The 20,460-nt window shown below is 38.5% G+C and overlaps 1 protein-coding gene across 1 annotated transcript; it reads right to left on the bottom strand.

The window, feature by feature from the left end:
• Window positions 1-628: 628 nt before the first annotated feature.
• Window positions 629-18,617, bottom strand: LOC147411759 (E3 ubiquitin-protein ligase UPL1-like). Its single transcript, XM_086452102.1, has 15 exons — window positions 18,181-18,617; window positions 14,782-14,877; window positions 14,496-14,702; window positions 6,244-14,223; window positions 5,847-6,164; window positions 5,535-5,736; window positions 5,160-5,443; window positions 4,789-5,069; window positions 3,558-4,689; window positions 3,211-3,357; window positions 3,033-3,113; window positions 2,418-2,643; window positions 2,170-2,309; window positions 1,155-1,261; window positions 629-1,027 (listed from the first exon to the last, which is right to left on the bottom strand). Exons 1-15 carry the CDS (start codon window positions 18,211-18,213, stop codon window positions 925-927), a joined length of 11,337 nt encoding a protein of 3,778 aa, XP_086308228.1. The 5' UTR covers window positions 18,214-18,617; the 3' UTR covers window positions 629-924.
• Between the last annotated feature and the right edge of the window lie 1,843 nt (window positions 18,618-20,460).

The following is a 20,460-nucleotide window of genomic DNA, read 5'->3' as shown; positions in this document are numbered from 1 at the left end:
ATCCCTAAGAAACTCATATCTGTAGCCATCTCAACCAGGCCGGAAAGAAAATTTCTTATCCTAAGCAAATGCATCTAATTTGGTAAAGTGATGTAAATGCAAACTTCAAAACGGGATCCAATTCAGTAACCTAAATTTTAGATCAAGGACTCTAAGGGTCTAGAAACATGGTTTTTAAACTCGGTATCGCGTCTCGTCTCGTTCAACTCCGATACCGAGTCGTCTCGGACGAGTTTTCGATATGTTTGAGACGTCTCGTGAGATAACTCAAAAAATTGTACATGGGATGTAAAACTCGGTCAAAAAATTCACTTTGTGAGTTGGTCTCGTTCAGCTCTGATACCGAGTTAACTCGGGCGATACGTCTTGGTCTCGGACAAGTTTAAAAACCATGTCTAGAAAGAACATTTCAAGATCAATCATGAGGTTAACCCTATATCATCGTCTATGCTCACGGAGGGATATCTTATGTTCCGAAAATATAATGCACAAATCTCATAAAGACCAATTCATTCTGACATTCTTAACCTTTTGAATTGTTGATTTGAAATTAAAAATTCTAAACTATTGATTAAATCATTAGCTAGCAATACGACAAGGCGGGGAGGTAGAGAGAGAGAGAGAGAGAGAGATGTAACATGTAATCAGAATTATTTGAAGAGATTACAAAATTTTGAAAATGAAAAATATAGGACAGAAGGGGAACCACCCCAAAAAATAATGTGAACAGTAAATATAAATTATCTCCTAATATACTAATACTGTGTCTCCTATATGTAGTAGAATTGGGCGCTCTGGAACTAATTGGTAAAAAAAAAAAGATACTTGAAAGAAATGCAAATCTGTAGCTAACCTATACATGGCAACCCCAAACGAGATTGCAGGCCGGCCTCACAGGCATAAAATCATAGTGAGGAAACTTGGTCAACCAAAGCCAAAACCTTCGCTAGCTTCGTGAATAGCGAGCAGCAAGCGATCTTGAAGCTGTTCCTTTGAGGGATACTCAGGAAGATCTATTTGGTTGAAGCTGAAGATATAAACAGAAAAAGACCGTTAGATGTTAATAAGTACACAGCCTTCGGATTAGGAGTCTACAATAAGATCAAGAATGGATTTTCTTGAAAATGATTAATCAAATCATCTTTAACACTAACCAGGTATGAGCAGACGGCAACCTCTCCGGAGCTCCATATGCCTTGTGAATCTGAAAACGTTGAGGGCCAGAGATACCTTGTAATGCTTTAAAACCCTCCAAGGGTACCTAAAACCCACATCGAAGTAAAAGTTGTTTCAGTAGCTTGCATGCGCAGCCGCTATCTTGTTTATTTTGCTCATGATCCTATCTTGAGAACTTGGGTTCATTATACCGAACTCAAACAATGTAAATACTCACAATATATCTGAAACTGTCGGTAAAAAGGATAAAATATACACACAAACAAAAATTGTCTGCACGTGTGCATTTATCATATATGAAACTCAAAACCAAGTTAAAACTGGTCAGAGAAAACTACACCCTATATGCAAATATCTTAGACCTGGGTTTGAAAACCTCAAACAGGAGAACTACCACAACAGAGCAGTAATGTGTTTGTTTATCCTTAAATAGATTTGCACCTGCTCTCAGGACTTCAATATCTTAGGCCATGGAAGGCACGGCATATTTTCACCAAATATCAGAAAATCCAACAGAAATTCATTCGATGTCATCATCATCAAAGTTTCATTCCAAAAATTTATAGGTCAGCTGAATGATCCATGTTCCTCCACCCAATTCAGTCTAAAGCCATGTTTTATTGGGAGATTTAAATCATTTTTAATTTATCACGGGTTTTCTAGAGAAAACATAGGAAATTATTGAAAAATAATAATTAAATTCAAATAAAAAGGACAGAAGAGAAAATCACCAAAGATTTAGAAGACTTAACATATCATACTAGAGATAATTATACTATTAATTGGATATAATCATGTACATAGTAATAACAAAATAAACAATCAATTGATTGTCAGGTATCAAATATATTGTCATAAACAAGTTTCTCTAGCTTTCTCACTAGAAAAAAGGAAAGATTTAGTACATTTTTCATCAAAATCTAAAACATATCAGCAGATTTTCAAAAATATTGGAGATATTTGTGAGAGTGATACTTAAGCCATCATGTTTACCTTTGATGTTCCAGTAACAAACTGAAGAAATCTAGCTGAGTCCTCCTTGCTGAATGCTTTGACAACCTCCCAGAACCATTGAACAATACCAGATGCAGCTGTGTAGCCAGTATACTCAGTATTGGCCTTTAGATCATCCACTGCAAAGACAAAGACAAAGACAGCATTAAAAAATTAAAAAAATAAAAATAAAATCAACATACTGAGTATACAGTATCCATAAAATATGCAGGGCAAAGCCAACTCACGGTCAATTTCTGGAAGCCCACTTATAAGAAGCTCGAGCTCTTTATCATTGAAAATTGAAATAAGCTCTCGTGGCACCAATTCATTAAAACCTTCTAGAAAGGAATTAATTTGAGGGCGGATAGCATTTGTCAAGATGTGTTCAGCCACAAGATCTACATATTCATGCTTTGTTTCTTCAGTGACCCTGACATTTCTTCCACCAGGTATAAGCTCATAGTCCGTAACCTTTTTCAGAAGTAGGAAACGACAAAGAATAAGTCCCAAGTATGAGGCTAAAAGGAAATCAATCGAACAACTAAAATAATTCATGGCAAGAAGCTGAATATAAGATCACATGAAGGAAAAGAACTTCAGAAGTTTTACAAAGTAGATATAAAGTAGCTAAATGACTTAACAGTAAGGAGTGCTTGGGCTAAATTTTTTTTTTTTCTTTTTTGGCATGGGTTCAAGTTGGCTGAAAATGGAGTAAATTGAGGTAGTAAGAACTGACCATGCATGCCTTGAAAGAAGATGTAGCTCCATAAATCATAAGGCATGGATGATGATAATGCACCAATGGGCAATCTTGAAGAGAAAACAAAAAAGGCTTAGTATAGAATTTGGAATATTCATACCTCAGTTTTCTCGTAAAGGATCTGCTTCTCCTCATCAGGATCCATGCTAAATGTCAAATCAGGTATGTCACTCACATCATTCTGTAAAGAAAAAATGTGTCACTTTTCTAAACAAGACTACTTGCAAGATGTACGGAAAGAAACATAATATCAATCTATCGTAGACAAAGACACTAACCTCCAGCATCCACTTCAAGTTCTTGTAGTAATCAGGATCAACAGCCTCTATATCATGGTATGTCACCTTTGCACCGAGAATGTGCTTGTAGAAGGAGCGAGTGAAGTAGACATCTAAAAGTTGGCCGTCAAAGAGTGCCTTGGCAACCTGTAAAAGGAATCATAACAGAAGAAAACAAAGCTTGAAAACAAAAACAAAAACAAAAAAAAAAAAAATATATATATATATATATATATATATATATATATATATATATATATATATATATATATATATATATAACAAAATAAAGATCCCAGCTCTAAAATGCAAAAAAAAAAAAAAAAGATCCAGAGAGATTTATTTACCACACGACCAGCAAATTTGAAGTAAGAAAGATGCTCAGTTTGGTACACAGAATTGGGGTTTGGTTGGAATGTTGAATTGCTCCCCACAGTGGTGAAAAGCAAAGCTCCCTTATCAAATATGACCCTAGACAGCAACTGATACCATTCTCTTGTGAGACCACCAGCATCAATACCCTCTTCACCTTGAAACTGCACAGTTAAACGTCCCTTCAAGTCCTGATTGGGGCGCATCCTTAACTGATTATAGGAATCCTCTAAAACATATGCACGACGAACACTAATGCGCAGTGGGGCAGAAGTGTGTTGCTCATGTTGTTGCCTGATTCTTGACCGGAAATATGCCCTCTTGTTGTCAAAATCAATAAGCTTCGGTGCTTTCAGCATCATAGAAAGTGATTTCTCCAGCAAACTTGGATTCTGTGTGATGAAAGCATTCAAAAGACGCCTGTGCTTCTCAGCAAATCTCGCAAATGTCATAGCAGCATCAGGTCGTCTCTGGACAGGCCCACCACATATCCCAGATGATTCAGACAAACTCCCAGCAGACAATTTGACTTCTCTTGCAGTAACATTGACAAAATCTTGCGGCACAATGGAATAGTTTGCTTGAAGCTTCTCACACAAAAGAAAGAAAGCCTCAATATATGGCAAGAGGCGCTGTGTGCCAGGAGGAAGAGGTGGAATCGGAGAAGAGGCCCCTCCTCCATGGTTCCTGGCATTTCGATTTGAGATAGGAGAGGAGCTCTGCCCCAGTTTTGTCTCAGTTGTGCTTATACAGTCACTCAATTCTTGCCACAATGGATCAAGTGCCACATTTAACTTCCACATAATGTTTTGCTCTTCTTCCTTCACCTCCACATCAGTTTCTTGGCCCTTATCAGCATTAACAATAGGTGAAGTGAGTGTACTAAGTGCTTGAAGAACACGTAAAAATGCAGCCCCGGCCATGGAACCAGCACTCAGCCCAAGCATGTGAGTACTCTTCAAAGTAACAAGCTCACCCACAGCTGAACTGGTCAAACCATGAGCTAAAGCTGCCAACTCTGAAGTAAAGAACTTCCGATGAGGGGCGGCAATGAAGGCCAATTTCTTCAATACCTCAGCCGCAAGCAAATAGACTTCATCTGAAAGCCTGATGATAAAAAGTTTAATCAGTAATCCTGATTAGTTATAAAAGAGTGTGTTTAATTACTGACGGCATTCAAAGCTAAGAATAGTTGATGAAAATTACCCCTCATGAGCAAGAAGGCTGCACAGGTTGCGCAAGTCGGACTGAGGGAGCTGCAAGAATATATCATATGGATTCACAGTTCTCTTCTCATCCGATGTGGATACCTCAGTGCTTGTATTTTTATCTAACTCCTGATTGGATTCTGGTTTAGTTATAGGAGGATCCTTTTGAATATCAGTTGATTCCTCATTGACTGGTAGCCTTGGGATATCAGCTGCAGCAAGCTGACACTCCACCTTTAAAGCAGCAGTACATACAACCACTTGAAGCAACCTGATAACCTGCGCAAATAGAATTAGAACAAGAATTGAAAAGAGATTATTTTACAAGGCTATTAAAACAGCTATCTTTCAACATATTCCTACCAATACCTGTTCAAGATGAGCATTACTCCGCAAAAATAGTGGTTGACTCAAGAGCTTCAGGAATAATATTAGGGGTATATTCCCTTCAGAGGTTTCTAGGGGGCTTGACGAAACCATTCCTTCCAATATTTTCTCTTTCCCTTTCCCCTTGGCTTCTGAAGGTTTTAAACTTAGAGACTCAGGGATCATTGAGGGATCAAAAAAGAAAAGGATATCTGCAACTGCCGAATGATTTGTGGCTAGATATGTCAAAATCTCAAGAATACGACGCGACACCAGGGGTGGAAGACCTTCATAAAAACAATGAAAATCAAAGCTACAGAATATTTGAGAATAAAGAAACTACAAAGTGAATAGTGGTTAATCAGACAAAAATAGTACCATCTAACAGCTGTGATCGACCATAGACAACATTCCACTGACATCCATATAGCCTCTGTGGAGTAACTGTTGCTGCTTCACCGACAAAACCTTCAGCTTCAGGTTTAATCATATCAAGCAAAATGCGAAGAAGAACGGCCCTTGTAAAACTATGTGCGCATAGGTTCAACAACAATCTTTGAAGAAGGCCTTTTCCAAGGGGCTTCCCATGCAAATGAAAAAAAAGGAAGAAGAAAAGAACCAAAGGTAACCATGTTAGAAACTAATGAACTAAAAAGGTAATAATACAATGCACAATTTTAAGACAGTTACCTGCGCTAACCGCAGAAGCCGAATCAATGCTTTCAAAGCATTTGCATCCAAAAGAGCAGTGCCCTCAATTTCCTTCACTTTTAAGCTGTCTGAAATGGCAGAAACTGCCCTCCGACCTATTGTAACTCCAATGCCTCGGTCCATCACTGTCTGCCTATCAAATCCAAGACTATTCGTCCTTCCACTAAACCTGTGGCTGCTTCCAAAAAGGCTGCGAGCCTGAAAGTGGCTCATTGCTCTATCCCGGAGCATCTGAGCTTCGGCAAGTAATGACGAAGGTAGTGCTGATAGAACTGCTTCAGAAGAAGTCAAAAGAACCTGGACCAGAAGAAAAAGAAGACAAGATCATTAAAACTCAACAAGGAAGTAATTAAAAGGCAGAATGCAAAATACAAACCTCTTCACGCAGATCCGCAGGAAAGGTAGCTATGATTGAAGCATTATCCATGTCAACCGGTTGTCCTTCGGCTTGTTGAGACTGTACAACCCTTTGCACCCGTTGTTGAGCCAAAACTTCAGCTTGGATATCTGGAGGAAGAGCAGCTAAGAACTCAGGGTCAATATCTTCTGCTGGAGGTGGTGCATAAGCTGCAGCTTGAACAGGCCGGGTTTGCTGGGAAGCTATTACTTCAGCACGCAGATCTTCAGGGAGGGCCTCCAAGAAAGTTGGGTCAATGGTATTAGCACTAGAGGCCTCATTATTAATACTAGTTTGATCAGCCTGACTAGCATCTTGAGCAATTACAGTGTTCAGCTCAGTGGATGGCTCGCCAGCACCATCATCAGAAACAGGTACAGGATATTCAGCTTGATTTCCTTCAGTGTCTGCACCATCCATATCGACATCAACACTTACATGAATTGAAGAAGCATGACCAATGCCGGCATCAGGCATTTCTGAACAAGAATTCACACGTGCATAATTACTAGACTGGCTATCCGTTCTTGAAGATCCATCACAAAGCTCTGAATCATGGAGATTTGCAAGCACAGAAGAACCACCTTGACTCTGAGCATCCACACCTTGCAAGTTAGTTGCAAACTCAGGGATAGTCTCTAACTGTCCACTGCGAATGCCATGTCCCTCACCAATTTCCATGCTTACATTCTCATTTGGTCTATTGTTCAACTCATATGGATGTGTGGACATAGGTTCTTGAACTTGTAAACCTTCATCTTGTTCTCCGGTAACAGACTCCACATTGACCTGTTCATGGGATGATTGGGGAATATATGAATCACTTTCAACCGTTTGATTATCCTGATGTTGTGCGGATTCGGTACCAAGTTCTTGATTCTGGGCTTCATGTTGTTGACTTTCTATGTTATCACCTGACATCGGTGGTTGATTATTAACATTTGACTCAGGAACATCTAATTGGGGGTTCTCCTGTGGTACTGCGTTCTCCGACGACCTCTGAATGGGAGAACTGTTGGCAGCAGACACATTACGCAGCTGAGATATGAACTGTTCCTCTACTGCCTGTGCAATGGCAGAAGCTTGATCACTTGCCTGAGGTTGACCATCATCAGTCCACCGACCATCACCTGGCCCTCTCCGCCCCACCAAATTCAAGGGGTCCATGCCTGATGAAAAATCAATCAAAGCTGGTGGCGCTGCAGTAACCAAACGGTCACCAAAGAGAGAAGCTGATGCATGTTCAGATGGAAAAATAGGATCATCAAACATATGTAAGTGACTTGCATCAAAATTTCCAACAGGCAGAGCTTCCAAATCTCTGGCAGCCGAGGGCCACATTGAAACAACTGGATCCCCAGATTGAGAGGGTCTTTGGAGGAGTGGATGCTGAAAACCACTTCCATCGAGACCAGATCGCTCAAGAAAAGTCCTATTAGCAGTTTGACGGCGTCGTTCAACTGAAGGCCTCCGAAAACCAAATATTTCATCCCCACTTATCCCCTGAAAGGGATCTGCTGCAACATCAACGAGACCACCTGCAGCTCCTGGTCGCCCAAGAACCTGCAAATGATCTAAACCATCCAGGCCTTCCCTCCACCTTACTTCTATAACACGGCTCCCATGGAAATCATCATCATCATCATCATCTTCTTCATCAATCATTTCATCATTGTACTCGTCCCCCAGCCCATTATCATCATGGTCCTCCACATCAGTATCAGCTAGAGCCACCAGTCCAGCACCGTCTTCCGCTATATCCCCATCCTCATCTTCTTCTTCATCTCCATCATCATCTTCACCATCATCCCCCATGTCTGCATCATCTTCAATACCCATGTCATTATCTGTTCTATGCTCAACTCGAAAGGTCACCTCAACTGCATCTGCATTCCGTAATCCACTACCGTCTTCCATTTCCTCACGCAATAACTCCACCCCATGTTCCATAGTTGAGTTAGAAATCATGGTCTCTTCCACATCTATTCTCATATCTTGCTCCATAGACTGATTTTGATTTGCATCTACATCAGGATCCCCTTCATTGTGAGAAGTTGCCTGAATTTGTTGTGGTTCTGTTTGCGGTGCATCGGTGCCCTCATGCTGACTGCTCCTGTTGTGTTCGTTCCCCTCAACTTCACTGGTAGAAAATGTGTTAGCTTGTTCCTCAGCTCTTCCATTACTAACCATTGATTTCTTCTTGTCCAAATTGAAAACTTGCTCGCCAGCATTAGCAGCCCTTGTTAGGCTCTCCAAAGCCTTGAGTATGAGATTCACAACTTTTGGAGCGTCAGGATGGTCCAAGTCAATCACCTCAAGAATACTAGTTAAAGCCTGAATCATCCCTCCATCTATCATGGTCTTTGCTATGTCCGGTGAGCAACCAGGACCAGGTAAGGTGCTAAATGATGAATTTTTTGACAAAATAGAATTGACCAAATCAGCAAAAGCTAGAATTTTTTTGTTTGGCAATAAAGTATTCTTGGAGGAATTGCTCTCCATGTTTAAGAATGAAGACAAGGCTTGCACAATTTCACCAATGACACGTCTACGTCCTTCACTAGAACGACCAGATAGCACTACCAAAAACCATGAAGCTTTTTCAGACAACTTGTCTCTCCATTCATCAGCCACTTCGGCCGTTTTATCCGAAGATAATGGAAGTAGCCTATGCAAAATATGATACAGTATCCCTCCATGTCCAACTCCATCTACTTGACTCAATCCCCTGGCTTGGCAAGTCTCCAAATCCCGTCTGAAAATAACCCCTACTCCATGTCCATACATGAGAAGAATATCACTCATCAATTTGAGGACAAAAGTGACCTTTGCGACCCATGCTGATCTTTCGGAGATGCTATCAATCTCCATCTTCTTCACGTCATCTACTTTTGACTTACCCTTTTTCCTTGTAGCAGGTTCATCTATTTCCATAGGAATTGAAGAATTAGTACATTCTTCCTGCCTTATTGAAGATGGGAAGCTCATTACTATTTCCAAAAGCTGGTCAATTACTTGGGTGAGATTTGCAGGAACCTTTTTGTGTCCTTTAGAACATTTAACCGCCCCATCTTGTTGTTTATTTTCAGTTATCCGGATACACTCATTAGAAGAGACGCCAACTTCAATACCAGATACTTTTGACTTTTCCTTCTCTTTTTCCTTAGATAACACAACATTCATCCTCCCTCCTGAGGACTCCAACTGACAAACTGAAGCTGCGGCCTTCATGAAGATAACCGGATCTCTGGAGATAACAGGAGCCATGGATGTCAAAAATGACCGAGGAGAACGACGACCACCATGACGGCTAAGAATGCCAGTGAGAGTTTGTCGAATTTCCAACTCCATAGCCATTTGAAGGGTTTGAGGATCTTCAAGCAGGTGACGGATAATAGCAGATGCCACACTGTCATACCCAGGGAAAAAACTCCTCCTTGGAAAACTAAAAAGAGCAGCCAAACCTCCATTTTCAAGGAATTGAATGGCTATAGCATGTGTTTTTGTCAAGTGGGCACATAATCGCAAAACAGCTTGCATGACCACAGAAGGGACATGCTGTTTTATAAACTCGCAAGCAACTGCAACTGCCCTTTGACACTCCTCATCCGTCATGTAACCAGTAGACTTCCCTAATATATTCTCAAATGGGTTCCCAGATTCTTTTTCATTAGTAGCATCTGAAGCAGATTTCTGCTCTGCAACTGATGCTGGAAGGGAGTCGGTTCTAGATTCAGAGAGAATTCCTTCAGTACCTTCAGGAGAAACTTTGGGTTTGGATTGCAACATGTTATCCAGGATAAGAAGTAAAGCACTAATACATTTTGGAACTGGAACCTCCTCTCCTGACTCGTTTCTTGCCTTGAAGTTCATCAAGATATCTATTGCAGCAGAGACAATACCTTTCTCTGCAGCAATTTCTCGTGTACTGCTATCTTCAGAGAGAAGTAGAGCCAAAATATGTGATATTGTGCACAGTGCACGTGTGTCGTTCGAGAAATCTGATGGACAGAGCTTTAACTGCTGAACTAGAAAGGAGACAACTCTTGGACGATCTTCTCCTTTGTTGCGATTGCAAAGCGTCACAAGCAAATCTGTAAGCGAGAAAGTCATTGAATCATTATTTTGAAACAACATCATTGATGAAGCAAGAATATCATCAACTGGAGGTGCCTGTGTCCCTCTTTCTTCTGTTGGTACATCATTAATCTTATCACCATTATCTTCTTTAGAGGTTTCTGATGAGTTCCCCAGCGATAAGGCAAGGGCCCGAGCCAGCTCATCCTCTTCCTGAACAGGATCTTCAGCATGGCTAAACAACCACTCCAGGGCCATCTCGACACTGTTTGTTTGTACCCGTCTCAGTGCTTCCTCTGCTCTGGCTCGAGTGAAACCCATCGAAACTATAGTAGCAATAGAACCTTCATCAGGAGGGGGTTCTTGGAACCGTTGGGCTGCATTTCCAGCCATACCACTGCGTGCCCGCTTTACATCTCCCACACCAGAGTATATATGAGTAACAAGAGAAACCATAGAAATGATGAAAGCCGAGCTGCAACTCGGAAACATAGGATGATTCCATATGGAAAGGATGACATCCAGAACCTGAGACTGCAACAAACGAACAAATGCTTCGGGATCTCTCGGAACAGGAAACAACCCAAGTGACAGTCCAGCTGCAGCAGGCTGAACAAGAAGCTGAGCTTGAGATGAAGAGTTCGGAGACAAAAGTAAAGCAGAATTAACAAAATACTCCAGCATACGGCAATAGCTCTGTAACGTATCAAGCAACCACAAATTGTGAGTGTTTCCTTCAACAGCCTTCTGTTGATTAAAGGTCCAAAGCAATAGGCTTGTAGCCTCGAATGTGGTCAAAAGTTCCTTGAAGGTTCCATGGACATAAAAGTTATTCACGATGACTGCATTGCATGCACGTCGTCTGCTATCAAAAGTGAGCGCCCCCATGTCATCCACAACCAGACCAAGATAGCGGCACTTAACTGACGGTGAAATTTCAAGGGCAGGAGAGGTACAATGTCTCGAGAAACTAAGAGCCTCATGAAAGATTTTAGACAAAGCAGTGGCAAGGCTCTTAGAAGTAGAACTCAATGAACCAGAATCAGCTCTACGACGATTTGGACTTGTGAATCCCTTAACCAGAGTCACATAGAAAGAACGCATGGAAAATGCAAGCTTATTCAGATTTTCCAAGACAATAACATCAGGGCTTTTCGTTTTTGCATCTTGGAGAGAGGAATTCTCTAATACATTTGCAGAATCTTCTAAATCAAGGTTCGGAGCCTCCATCGGTCGACCAGTCCTTCCACTCCGCATCCTTGTCAATCCAAGCCGACCATGACGATGTACAGTTTCACCAGAACGAACCATCGACAGGAATTCTTGCTCTCCACTCCAGAGGGATTGAGTAACATTTCTTACTGAAACAGGATTCATGTATCTTTCCGTTGAAACAATGTTTGCATCACCATCACTTCCAGCAGTTCCAGTTACGGTAGCATCTGCGGTTTCAGCTTCTTGATTGTCCCTAGTCTCTTCCACCTTGGAATCACTGGATAAAGAAATTTGCCATAATATTTCTTTGTAAGTCCCCCCAAGATCCTTTAAAACATCAGCTTCTGCAGTGCCCAACTCTGATACCATGCTAGTGGACCCCTTCAATAGAAAACAGGAAAAAGACAGAAGACCTTCAAGACTAGAAAGACATCTCAAGACCTCCATTTGCCTTCCAGATTCCAGCTCAGAAAGCTGTGACCCTTTGACCGAAATCAACAATTCATTTGTTGACCTCAGATGTTCTCTCAAAAATGTGCATACTGCCTGAGCAAGCGTAGCCGAATGCTGAGGTGAGAAATTCTTAAAAGCAACAGATAAACTCTGCCCAACCGAAACAGAAAGAGGCATTAGCGGCAAAGTGAACAACTGCAGAACAGCTTCAATTCCCTTCTTCTCAATAAACATGCGGCATGTCTCAGCATTTTGAAGAATGGTTTCAAGGAGACGAGCAGAATTGGTTAAACATTCAGGAAGGAAAGACTCAACATTGACCAAAGAACCTTCAGAAGACGCCTCGATTGTCTGCTCAGAACTTTCCATCTTGGAAGACGATTCCCCATCATCGGACGAAATTAAATTCATCTCTTCTGCATCAGTTTCCATTGGAACAGGAAATGAAGAACAAACAGAATCAGTGGCTGAGGAAGGCGAGGCTTCAATCCCATGTCCAATCTTCGAAATGGTATTCATGATCTCAATCAGCATCTCCACTCCTGGACCACGCAATGAGGAAGCATGGCGCATCAGTTCATCCAAACCAGAAGACAAGGATCCTGGAATATCACCACTAATGGTACGTAAGTATGTTCTGGAAGTAAATACTCTCACGAAGCACCTCAAGGCATCACGATCCTTCACAGCCTGGAGGCCTTTATTGTTCAAGCACAATGCGTCCAAACACTGTGGTATGCATTTCAGTGCTTCCGCAGAGCAAGGAATTCCACCCATTATAGCGTCCAGGAAGGCAGAAGGCAGATCAGCAGCATCTAAAACATTAAAACAAGTAGGATCTTTGTGGATGAGATCACTCATGAGAGTTGCTGCAAGCGAGAATACCCTGCCACCAAGTTCTTTTGTTCTTCTGAAAATGATAGACAAACAATGAGGCAATAAACTCTCTTCTGAACCATATATGCGAGCACTGCTTCCAGGGGCATAGGTTCCAAGCGATATAGCACGGAGTAAAGCTTTCATCAGTAACCGCCTGTGATAAACAACCAGCGATTCAGAGTAAGGAGGCTGTATATTCTCTAGCTCACCAGAGGAACCCAGAATTACTTCTTTGCCCTTCTTACTACATTGAGAGTCTTCGTCATTTTTCTTTAAGCCTTCCTCTACATAAGAAACTTCTATCTTCAAACGTGCAATGGTGTCATCCAATCCACCTAAATCTCTGAACAATGCAGCAGCAGGGTTACTATAGTCCATAAAATCTCCCAGAACACGAACCGCAGTACTGACCAAGTGTAAATGTTGGGAATCTGTATCTTTAAGAATGGGAAGAAGAGTAGGTATAAATCCTGCTTCCCGCAAAGCCGAGCAACCAGAAGAGGACGAAACCAAAACAGTGACCAGCGACAAGAGAGATTCCGCAAAAACAACAGACCATTTTAAGGAACCACTGGTGATAGATTCAATAGTCTTCTGCATGAGACTGGGTAGAATTGCATGGTGCCCACCAGATGTCACAGCAGTTAAGACTGTTGCCTGGCGGGACCGATCTTGGCAAAGAGCAACCAATGATAGAATACCCAGAATACGAATTTTTTCAGGAACTGCGTCTTCGTAGCTTAATAAGGATACCAGTTCATTAACGAACTCGGGCTCATTATTAAAAAAAACAGCCAAATCATCAGCGTCATGGCTTGCCTGAACAAGTATTACAAAGGCATAGAGACGGATACATAGATACTGATGTCGGGCAGGTAGAGACCCAAAAGCCCTTGCTAACCGCAATCTTGTCAAAAGAGAAAACCTCAAACCAGGAGGGACTTGGTATTCTGTCACCAGCTTATTCAGAAGCTCGAGATCACTCTCTTCACATGTGTTGATGTTAGGCAAATGAATGACTTGTAAACCATGGTTTGACGACGATACGGTAGTGGCCTCTTTTGATGAAGCATTTAACGCATAGAATTCAAAATGGACTGAGCAACCAAACTCATATGCGACTGAATCACATGCATTCGGTACAGAGCATGCAATTAATCCAAGGCCTTCTTCCTTGCTTCCCCAACCTTGTGAAAAAGCAAATAACTTTGGGTTCAAAGAAGCATCTCGTATAGAGCACTTCCCAGATGTTTTCTTCGAGAATGCAGCCAAAGTCTGTAGACTCGCCTCAACCACATCCGCATCAGTGGAAGCAAGCAAAGACGAAAGATGGTGCTGCATTGACATAAGGTTTGAAAAAACACATAAGAATGGCTACCAAGACTAAGATGGAGGTAAACAATAAATCTTTTCTGAGCTTTAAAAAAAATTTTGATAGCTGTTAAAAAAAATATACATTGAACAAAGAAACTTGTAATGTAACAGAAGTAGCAAGGAGAACACGTAATGTATCTACATTAGTAACTAAGAAAGTTAGTATATAAAAAAATACTGTTCTAAGCATAAATCACCGAAAATAGCCAACTTCTTAACAATACAACACGTACTTCATAAGAACTATAAAAATGCTTGTTTGTACAATTCTCCAAGATAATCCTGATGACATGGAGAATTTGAAGAACAGCTTCTCTTGGGAAGGGAGGATCGGCTGCCAAAAAGTTATCCTCAACCTGCAAATCCTTTCTCGACTTTATGTGTTTCTCAAAGAACGAATCAAAATGATTAAAAAGATCAACCCAGTGATGAAAATCTCCCTGTGCCAAAGAAACATGAAATAAGAATTGATCAAATTATGTTTCACCTTTCATAAAATAGGTCAAATTTAGAATCTACCTTATCGAACTCCCAAACAAATGCTCTTAGGGGTTCATCTATACTCTCAAGCGGAACAGCAATAACGCTATTGATAAAAGATCTAATTTTTGGCGGCTGAAATCCAAGAAAAAATTATTAGTTATTATAGTTCTAAGATAAATGATGACGCCCGAATCACAAATTACTATCTCTGAACCTACACTTGAACGAAAAAAATAAGGGAAAGCAAACTTGGATGAAACAGTTAATAAAATTCAATACATAAAAAAAAAATTGATAAGTAAAATTTAATACATAAATGGAACTGTAAAGAACATCAAATTTGTAACCATTCTCCAAAACTTATGTCTGAAAATAGATGCTACAATTACAAAATTAAGCATCTCTCAGCACACTTAAGAATGGAAAGGATACATTTGTTAATCATTTACATTCCAATAAAAATGCAGCAATGAATGCTTATATGTGATAAGCTGCACATAAAGAAAAGAGTAATCATTTATTACTCTTTCCTTTGGTCTTACTTTCTGCCTCTCTTTCACATGGATTGGGTGTTCCCCAATTCTATTTCTCTCTTTTCATTGCTTCGTCCTTTAACGTGTTCTCCAAAAGAAAGAGGTTTCTATGGGCTGCCCCAGCCTTTTCAGTGAGTTGGGGGATCTGGAAAGAGAGGAATGGAAGGGTTTTCCAAGGAAAGGAAAAAACTCTTCACGGCCTCACCGTGGAGATTTTGGGCTTATTATTCTAGTGGAGCAGACAGAGTAAAAACTCTGTTGGGGTCTTCTTTGAAGATTTTGTTTTTAAGTGAGACGAGCTTTGTCACAAGTAGTATTGTTGGGGGTTGGCTTGTTTGTAGCTTTTCTTGTGCTTCTCTCTTCTCTTGTATCTTTGTTTTTGCTTCTTGTTTAGGGACCAACTCGGCCTTGCCTCCCTTTTTTCTTTAATAAAATCTTATACTTGTCAACAAAAAGAGAGAGAGAGAAATCATTTATAAGCATCTCTACAAATAATTCCCATCCATTCCAAACACAATGCATCGTCTTCTTGACTTGTTCAAATTGACATATTACTCATTGACCAAATTATTGGGAAAAAAAATAGAGCTCAATCCAAGAAGAGATTATCAGCGTATAGTGGGTTTCTCTTCTTCTGGTGTAAATCCTTCAAAGAATTTCAAGGCACTTTCTTTGAGGACATTTTATTTAGGTGATATCATGTTTGTTATGAGGCTCATAGGGATGTAGCCTTACATGTTTTTCTGTGTTTGTTATGTATTGTTCTAGCTTGGTATTTTTGTTCTCTTTCTTTATTGGAAGATCTATCAACATCATTTTTCCTTCTTTAATAAATTTATCTAGTCATCAAAAATACTAATACTCCATATCAAGGATTTTTGTTGGGTCTATATATTTGTTTGCTCTAGTTAAAGATGAAGTAACAGCTCAAATTCAATAGTATATGCCTTGTTGTATGTTATTTTTGGACGATTTTAAGTTGATAAGACTAGAGAGGGAGTCAACACAAGATTCAAATTATAGGATGTTGGAGTCGAAGAATTTTAGAATAAATAAAACCATGGCCGAGTGTGTGGAGTGTAAGGTGGAGGTACGCTTTTGGAAGTATTATGTGACAGACGCATACCAATCAAATTAAAAGAATTTTGTAATGGATGAGTGGAAAGATTATGAAGGATTAAATTAGAAATTAAATCATTTGGAAAACAAAAATTGGTAGCTCCAATAGTTGATAGGCTAAGAGAAAATCGACTGAGGCATGCTCAACAAAGGCCAATTGCAGGCCCAATTAGAAGAAATATTCAAGTTAAAGGTCCTAAAAGAGCGAGAGGAAGACCTCGAGGAATGTGGATGGGGATATTGAAAGCAGATATGAACTTACTTTCAATAACAAAAGACTAGGCTCTAGATAGAGTAGAATGGAGGAACAAGATTCATTGAGATAACCTCAAATCTTTGGGATAAGGCATTGTTGTTGTTGTTGATCTTTCTACCAATAAAATTAAGTGAAATACTACTCCACATCCACTTGCACAAACAGGCTGTTAAGGATGCTAACAACAATACCATGAGATTATATAGAAAGCTGAATAGAACCTCAGTCAACAGCATTCAATGTATAGACAATTATTAGAACCTCTTATCTTCTTTCTAGCTAATTTTTTTCAAATTTGCATACCCAAAAAACTGGCAGTCTAGCTAAATTTGAATGTTCTTGTTCATTCATAGTGGTCCTAGAAGCACAATCTAACCCTGAATCGTCCCCACATGAACAATCCCTATTAGGTTACTAACTTCTTTGGGTGAACGGAAAATTCACTTTACATTGCATGTGAACGTCACAGGTTTTGATCAAAATCATCAAATCTAAATTTACGCCAAACTTTAGATAATGAGTTAGTGGCTAGCAAATGAATTTGGGTTCAAATGGATTTGAACCTAGGACGTGGGAACAACACTCCACACATCTTACCAACTTAGCTAAGTTGGAAGAAAGAATACATTATGGATGTCCAAAAATTTATGAGCACCCAGTACATATCACAATGAAGTGAATTCAAAGAACCCATCAACTATTACAATATCACAATGAAGAATATGTTTTCCCATACATTTCAGGTCAATATGATGCGTATGGGACAGGATCATACACTCATGAACAATTCATTTGAAATTCATAATGCCTCAATATTATAAGATGTCACATTGCAGAGCAATCCCAAGAACACTCACTGACCACATCCTGAAAAGATTACCCATCACACTAAATGCATCTAAACCCTTGGATTTCTTATAGTAGAAGATACCCAAAAGTTCAATTAAACTCTACCTAAACACTGTACACCCAACAGAAAATATATTGGTTCCCACTTAAGTAAATATAACTCCTTTATTTGAACTGGGCTTACCATAAAAGAGCTAATGTTGAATGTTCGAACCAAAATTCAAAATGGAAGACTGGTTCAACATGCAATACAAGCAAATTAATGAAAAGGGCCACCACAATTTTTTATTTCTTTACTTTAAATAAATATTGACATGCAATTCAAACTTTGAAATGTGCTGGATTTCATTTTCCAGTGCTGCCAATATCTTTCTTTTTTTGATAAGTTGGGTTGCCAATATCTAACTTTCAAAATTACAAAAATAATAAATAAAATACTAAACAAGGTACAGATTTATGCAGTAAAATTCAATGACATATTCAACTGATTCGCTTCTTAAGAAATCAAAGTTATTTGCTAAGAACAACAACTGAGTAAATAATCAAAAACAAAAAATCAAAAACTCCGTGCTTGAATTAAACCCAATTTTAACAAAAAAAAATTCTTCATAGGTAACTATTCACGAAATTAGAATAAGAAAAGAAAAAATTGAATGATGAATTCGAGATTCTACATACCGTCTCCAAAACCCTCTTCTTCTTAAACTTCATCTTAAATTAAGCTAAGAAGAGCATTGCCAGAAACAAAAAATTCGACTAAAAAGTGATCGATTCTCCACCAAGAATCGATCAAAATTGGAACTTCGATTCAAGGAGAAATATCTATAAGAATCGAATTGAAGAACATAAGAAGTAGAGTAGGGTTATAAATTTCCTTCCTTTTCTGTTCTACGAAGGATCGGATCGTTGAGAGAATCAATTACGGAGCGCGAGATTAATAAATAAATCAAATTATCTGTGAGAAGAAAGTTAGGGTTTTCTAAGAAGGGTTTCGCTTTCCGATCCGAACGCACAGAGAGAGATGAGAAGGAAAAGAGAGTGTCGTGTTAATAGAGAGACCGAAAGAAAACGGAGGAGAAGCAAAAAGAGCATCGTAGTTAACACTAATAGATAGAAGAAAAGAAAGTAACGAGAGAAGGAAAAAAGAATAATGAAAATTAAAACTATAAAACTAAAAAATTATAATTTCCTATTATACCCTCAAAAATCTCATTTTCTTGGCCAAATTAACCTTATTCCTAAAAGAACTTAAGGCGGTGCCAAGGCAAAGGTGTGTCATCCATCCCAATCGAAAATCACAATTATGGATCTCTTTATATTGAAATCAATTAGACTCCATTAAAAGAAAAAAAAATTATAATCACATATAAACTTATAAAAAGAAATTTATAATAATGAGTATCGAAAATTACGTACATTTATCTTCGTCTGACTTTTTTTTTATAATTTTTATTTTCTTTTAAATTTTACGAAAAACTACAACTTTCTTATTAAGTGAGATTTGGAGTTATACTAGTATTATGTGTGTACAACCACCATTTTAACACATAATGACTTCTAATAAATTTCTAAGTTTGAACTAGTCGAGATTAAGTTGGTTCTTTATCGGGATGTCCAAGTGTCATTGTAAGAATTGATTTGTTCAATAATTTAGATATGTTTAATGATTTTCTGACGCCCCCCCTCTAACACATGCCCATACACTATCATCATAAAATTAAAGATCAATTATCTCGGGATACGAATAATCATAAATCTTTTGATTTAGGATTCTCTGATGGGGGCATAGAGACGTCATATTATCATGACTCTTCAATTATTCTTGGGTGTTCGATTCAAATCTAATACATTTAATAATTTCTCAAAAATCTTAATCAAAAAAGAAATTTAAAAATTTATAATTTTATTCTTTAAAAATTAAGATATTTAAAAATTATATCCTTAAAAAAGGAGAATAAAATAAATGATTTGGAAGTATAGAATTTCGTTACTTTAAGGAAAGGGATTTCTTTCATTGAACTTTTTCTATTGTACGGCCATTTGTGATAAGTGGATACAGAATAAAAGTTGGAATTTTTTTTTTTTTTTCCTTCTTCTTGTTCTGGTTTTCGTGTAATTCTTTGAATTTTGTAAACTTAACAGCCAAGTAAGGATTAAAGTAACATATGGGTCATAAAGAATCTATCAATTTTACATGTAAAAACAAAAAAATATCTCATCTCAAAAAATGATGAGTTAGGAAAAGACTTTTCTAACCTCGAAGAGTTTTCTTAAGAATTTAGGTGGTTCATGTAAAGTCTTAAAAATTTGCATTACTGCCACTAAACCTAGGTTACTTAATTTGCTAATGAGATACTGAATCGTGAATCGATTCGAATTGAACCAATTTGCGGTATAGTTCGCTTTGCTTTCGTCAAGCGCAACAAATCAGATTGAATTACATCATTTTACTCTCCGTATTTGATACAATTGAACTTTTCCCTTAAATTTTTAAATTGATTGTAAACCACTATGACCTTGATTTGTATTAATAAGTTGATGAAAAATGATCAAAGACTATCATCTTCTACCTCTAAATATATTTTTTATTTATTTATTGATATAAATTTTTGGTTATGGATAAGTGTTTAATTCTATGATTTGAAGCGCTTCAAATCATTATCTAGTGCTTTGTAGGGGTATGCCCCTATATATTTTTAGTTAGTGTTTGTATTTATTTAATTTATTTCATTGCTTAGCAAACCCCCCAACCCCACAAATAAAAAATAAAATAATAATAATAATATTTTCATCTTAAACATATCTTAGATGCATTGTTCGGAGCAGTAATTTTTGTTAGAAAAGAAATGTACATAATAATTTATTTGATTTAAGCAATATTTAAGCATGCAAACAATTAATCAATGAAAGAACGATCTTATTGATTTGTAGCGATTGCATTAATCGTCAATAAATATT

Source organism: Akebia trifoliata, chromosome 1 (genome assembly GCF_017979445.1).
Source record: "Akebia trifoliata isolate Shusen 1 chromosome 1, ASM1797944v1, whole genome shotgun sequence".
In the NCBI taxonomy this organism is placed as follows: Eukaryota; Viridiplantae; Streptophyta; class Magnoliopsida; order Ranunculales; family Lardizabalaceae; genus Akebia; species Akebia trifoliata.
This window is presented reverse-complemented; position numbering and strand designations above follow the sequence as displayed.

What these genes read in the sequence shown, in the direction of transcription:
- LOC147411759 (XM_086452102.1), bottom strand. Translation starts at nt 18,213, where the DNA reads ATGAAGTTTAAGAAGAAGAGGGTTTTGGAGACG. An exon ending in GGCTTCTGCGGTTAGCGCAG is followed by an intron (nt 5,737 to 5,846) that starts GTAACTGTCTTA and finishes TTGCATGGGAAG; the next exon opens with CCCCTTGGAAAAGGCCTTCT. An exon ending in AGCCTTCTTGCTCATGAGGG is followed by an intron (nt 4,690 to 4,788) that starts GTAATTTTCATC and finishes TTTTATCATCAG; the next exon opens with GCTTTCAGATGAAGTCTATT.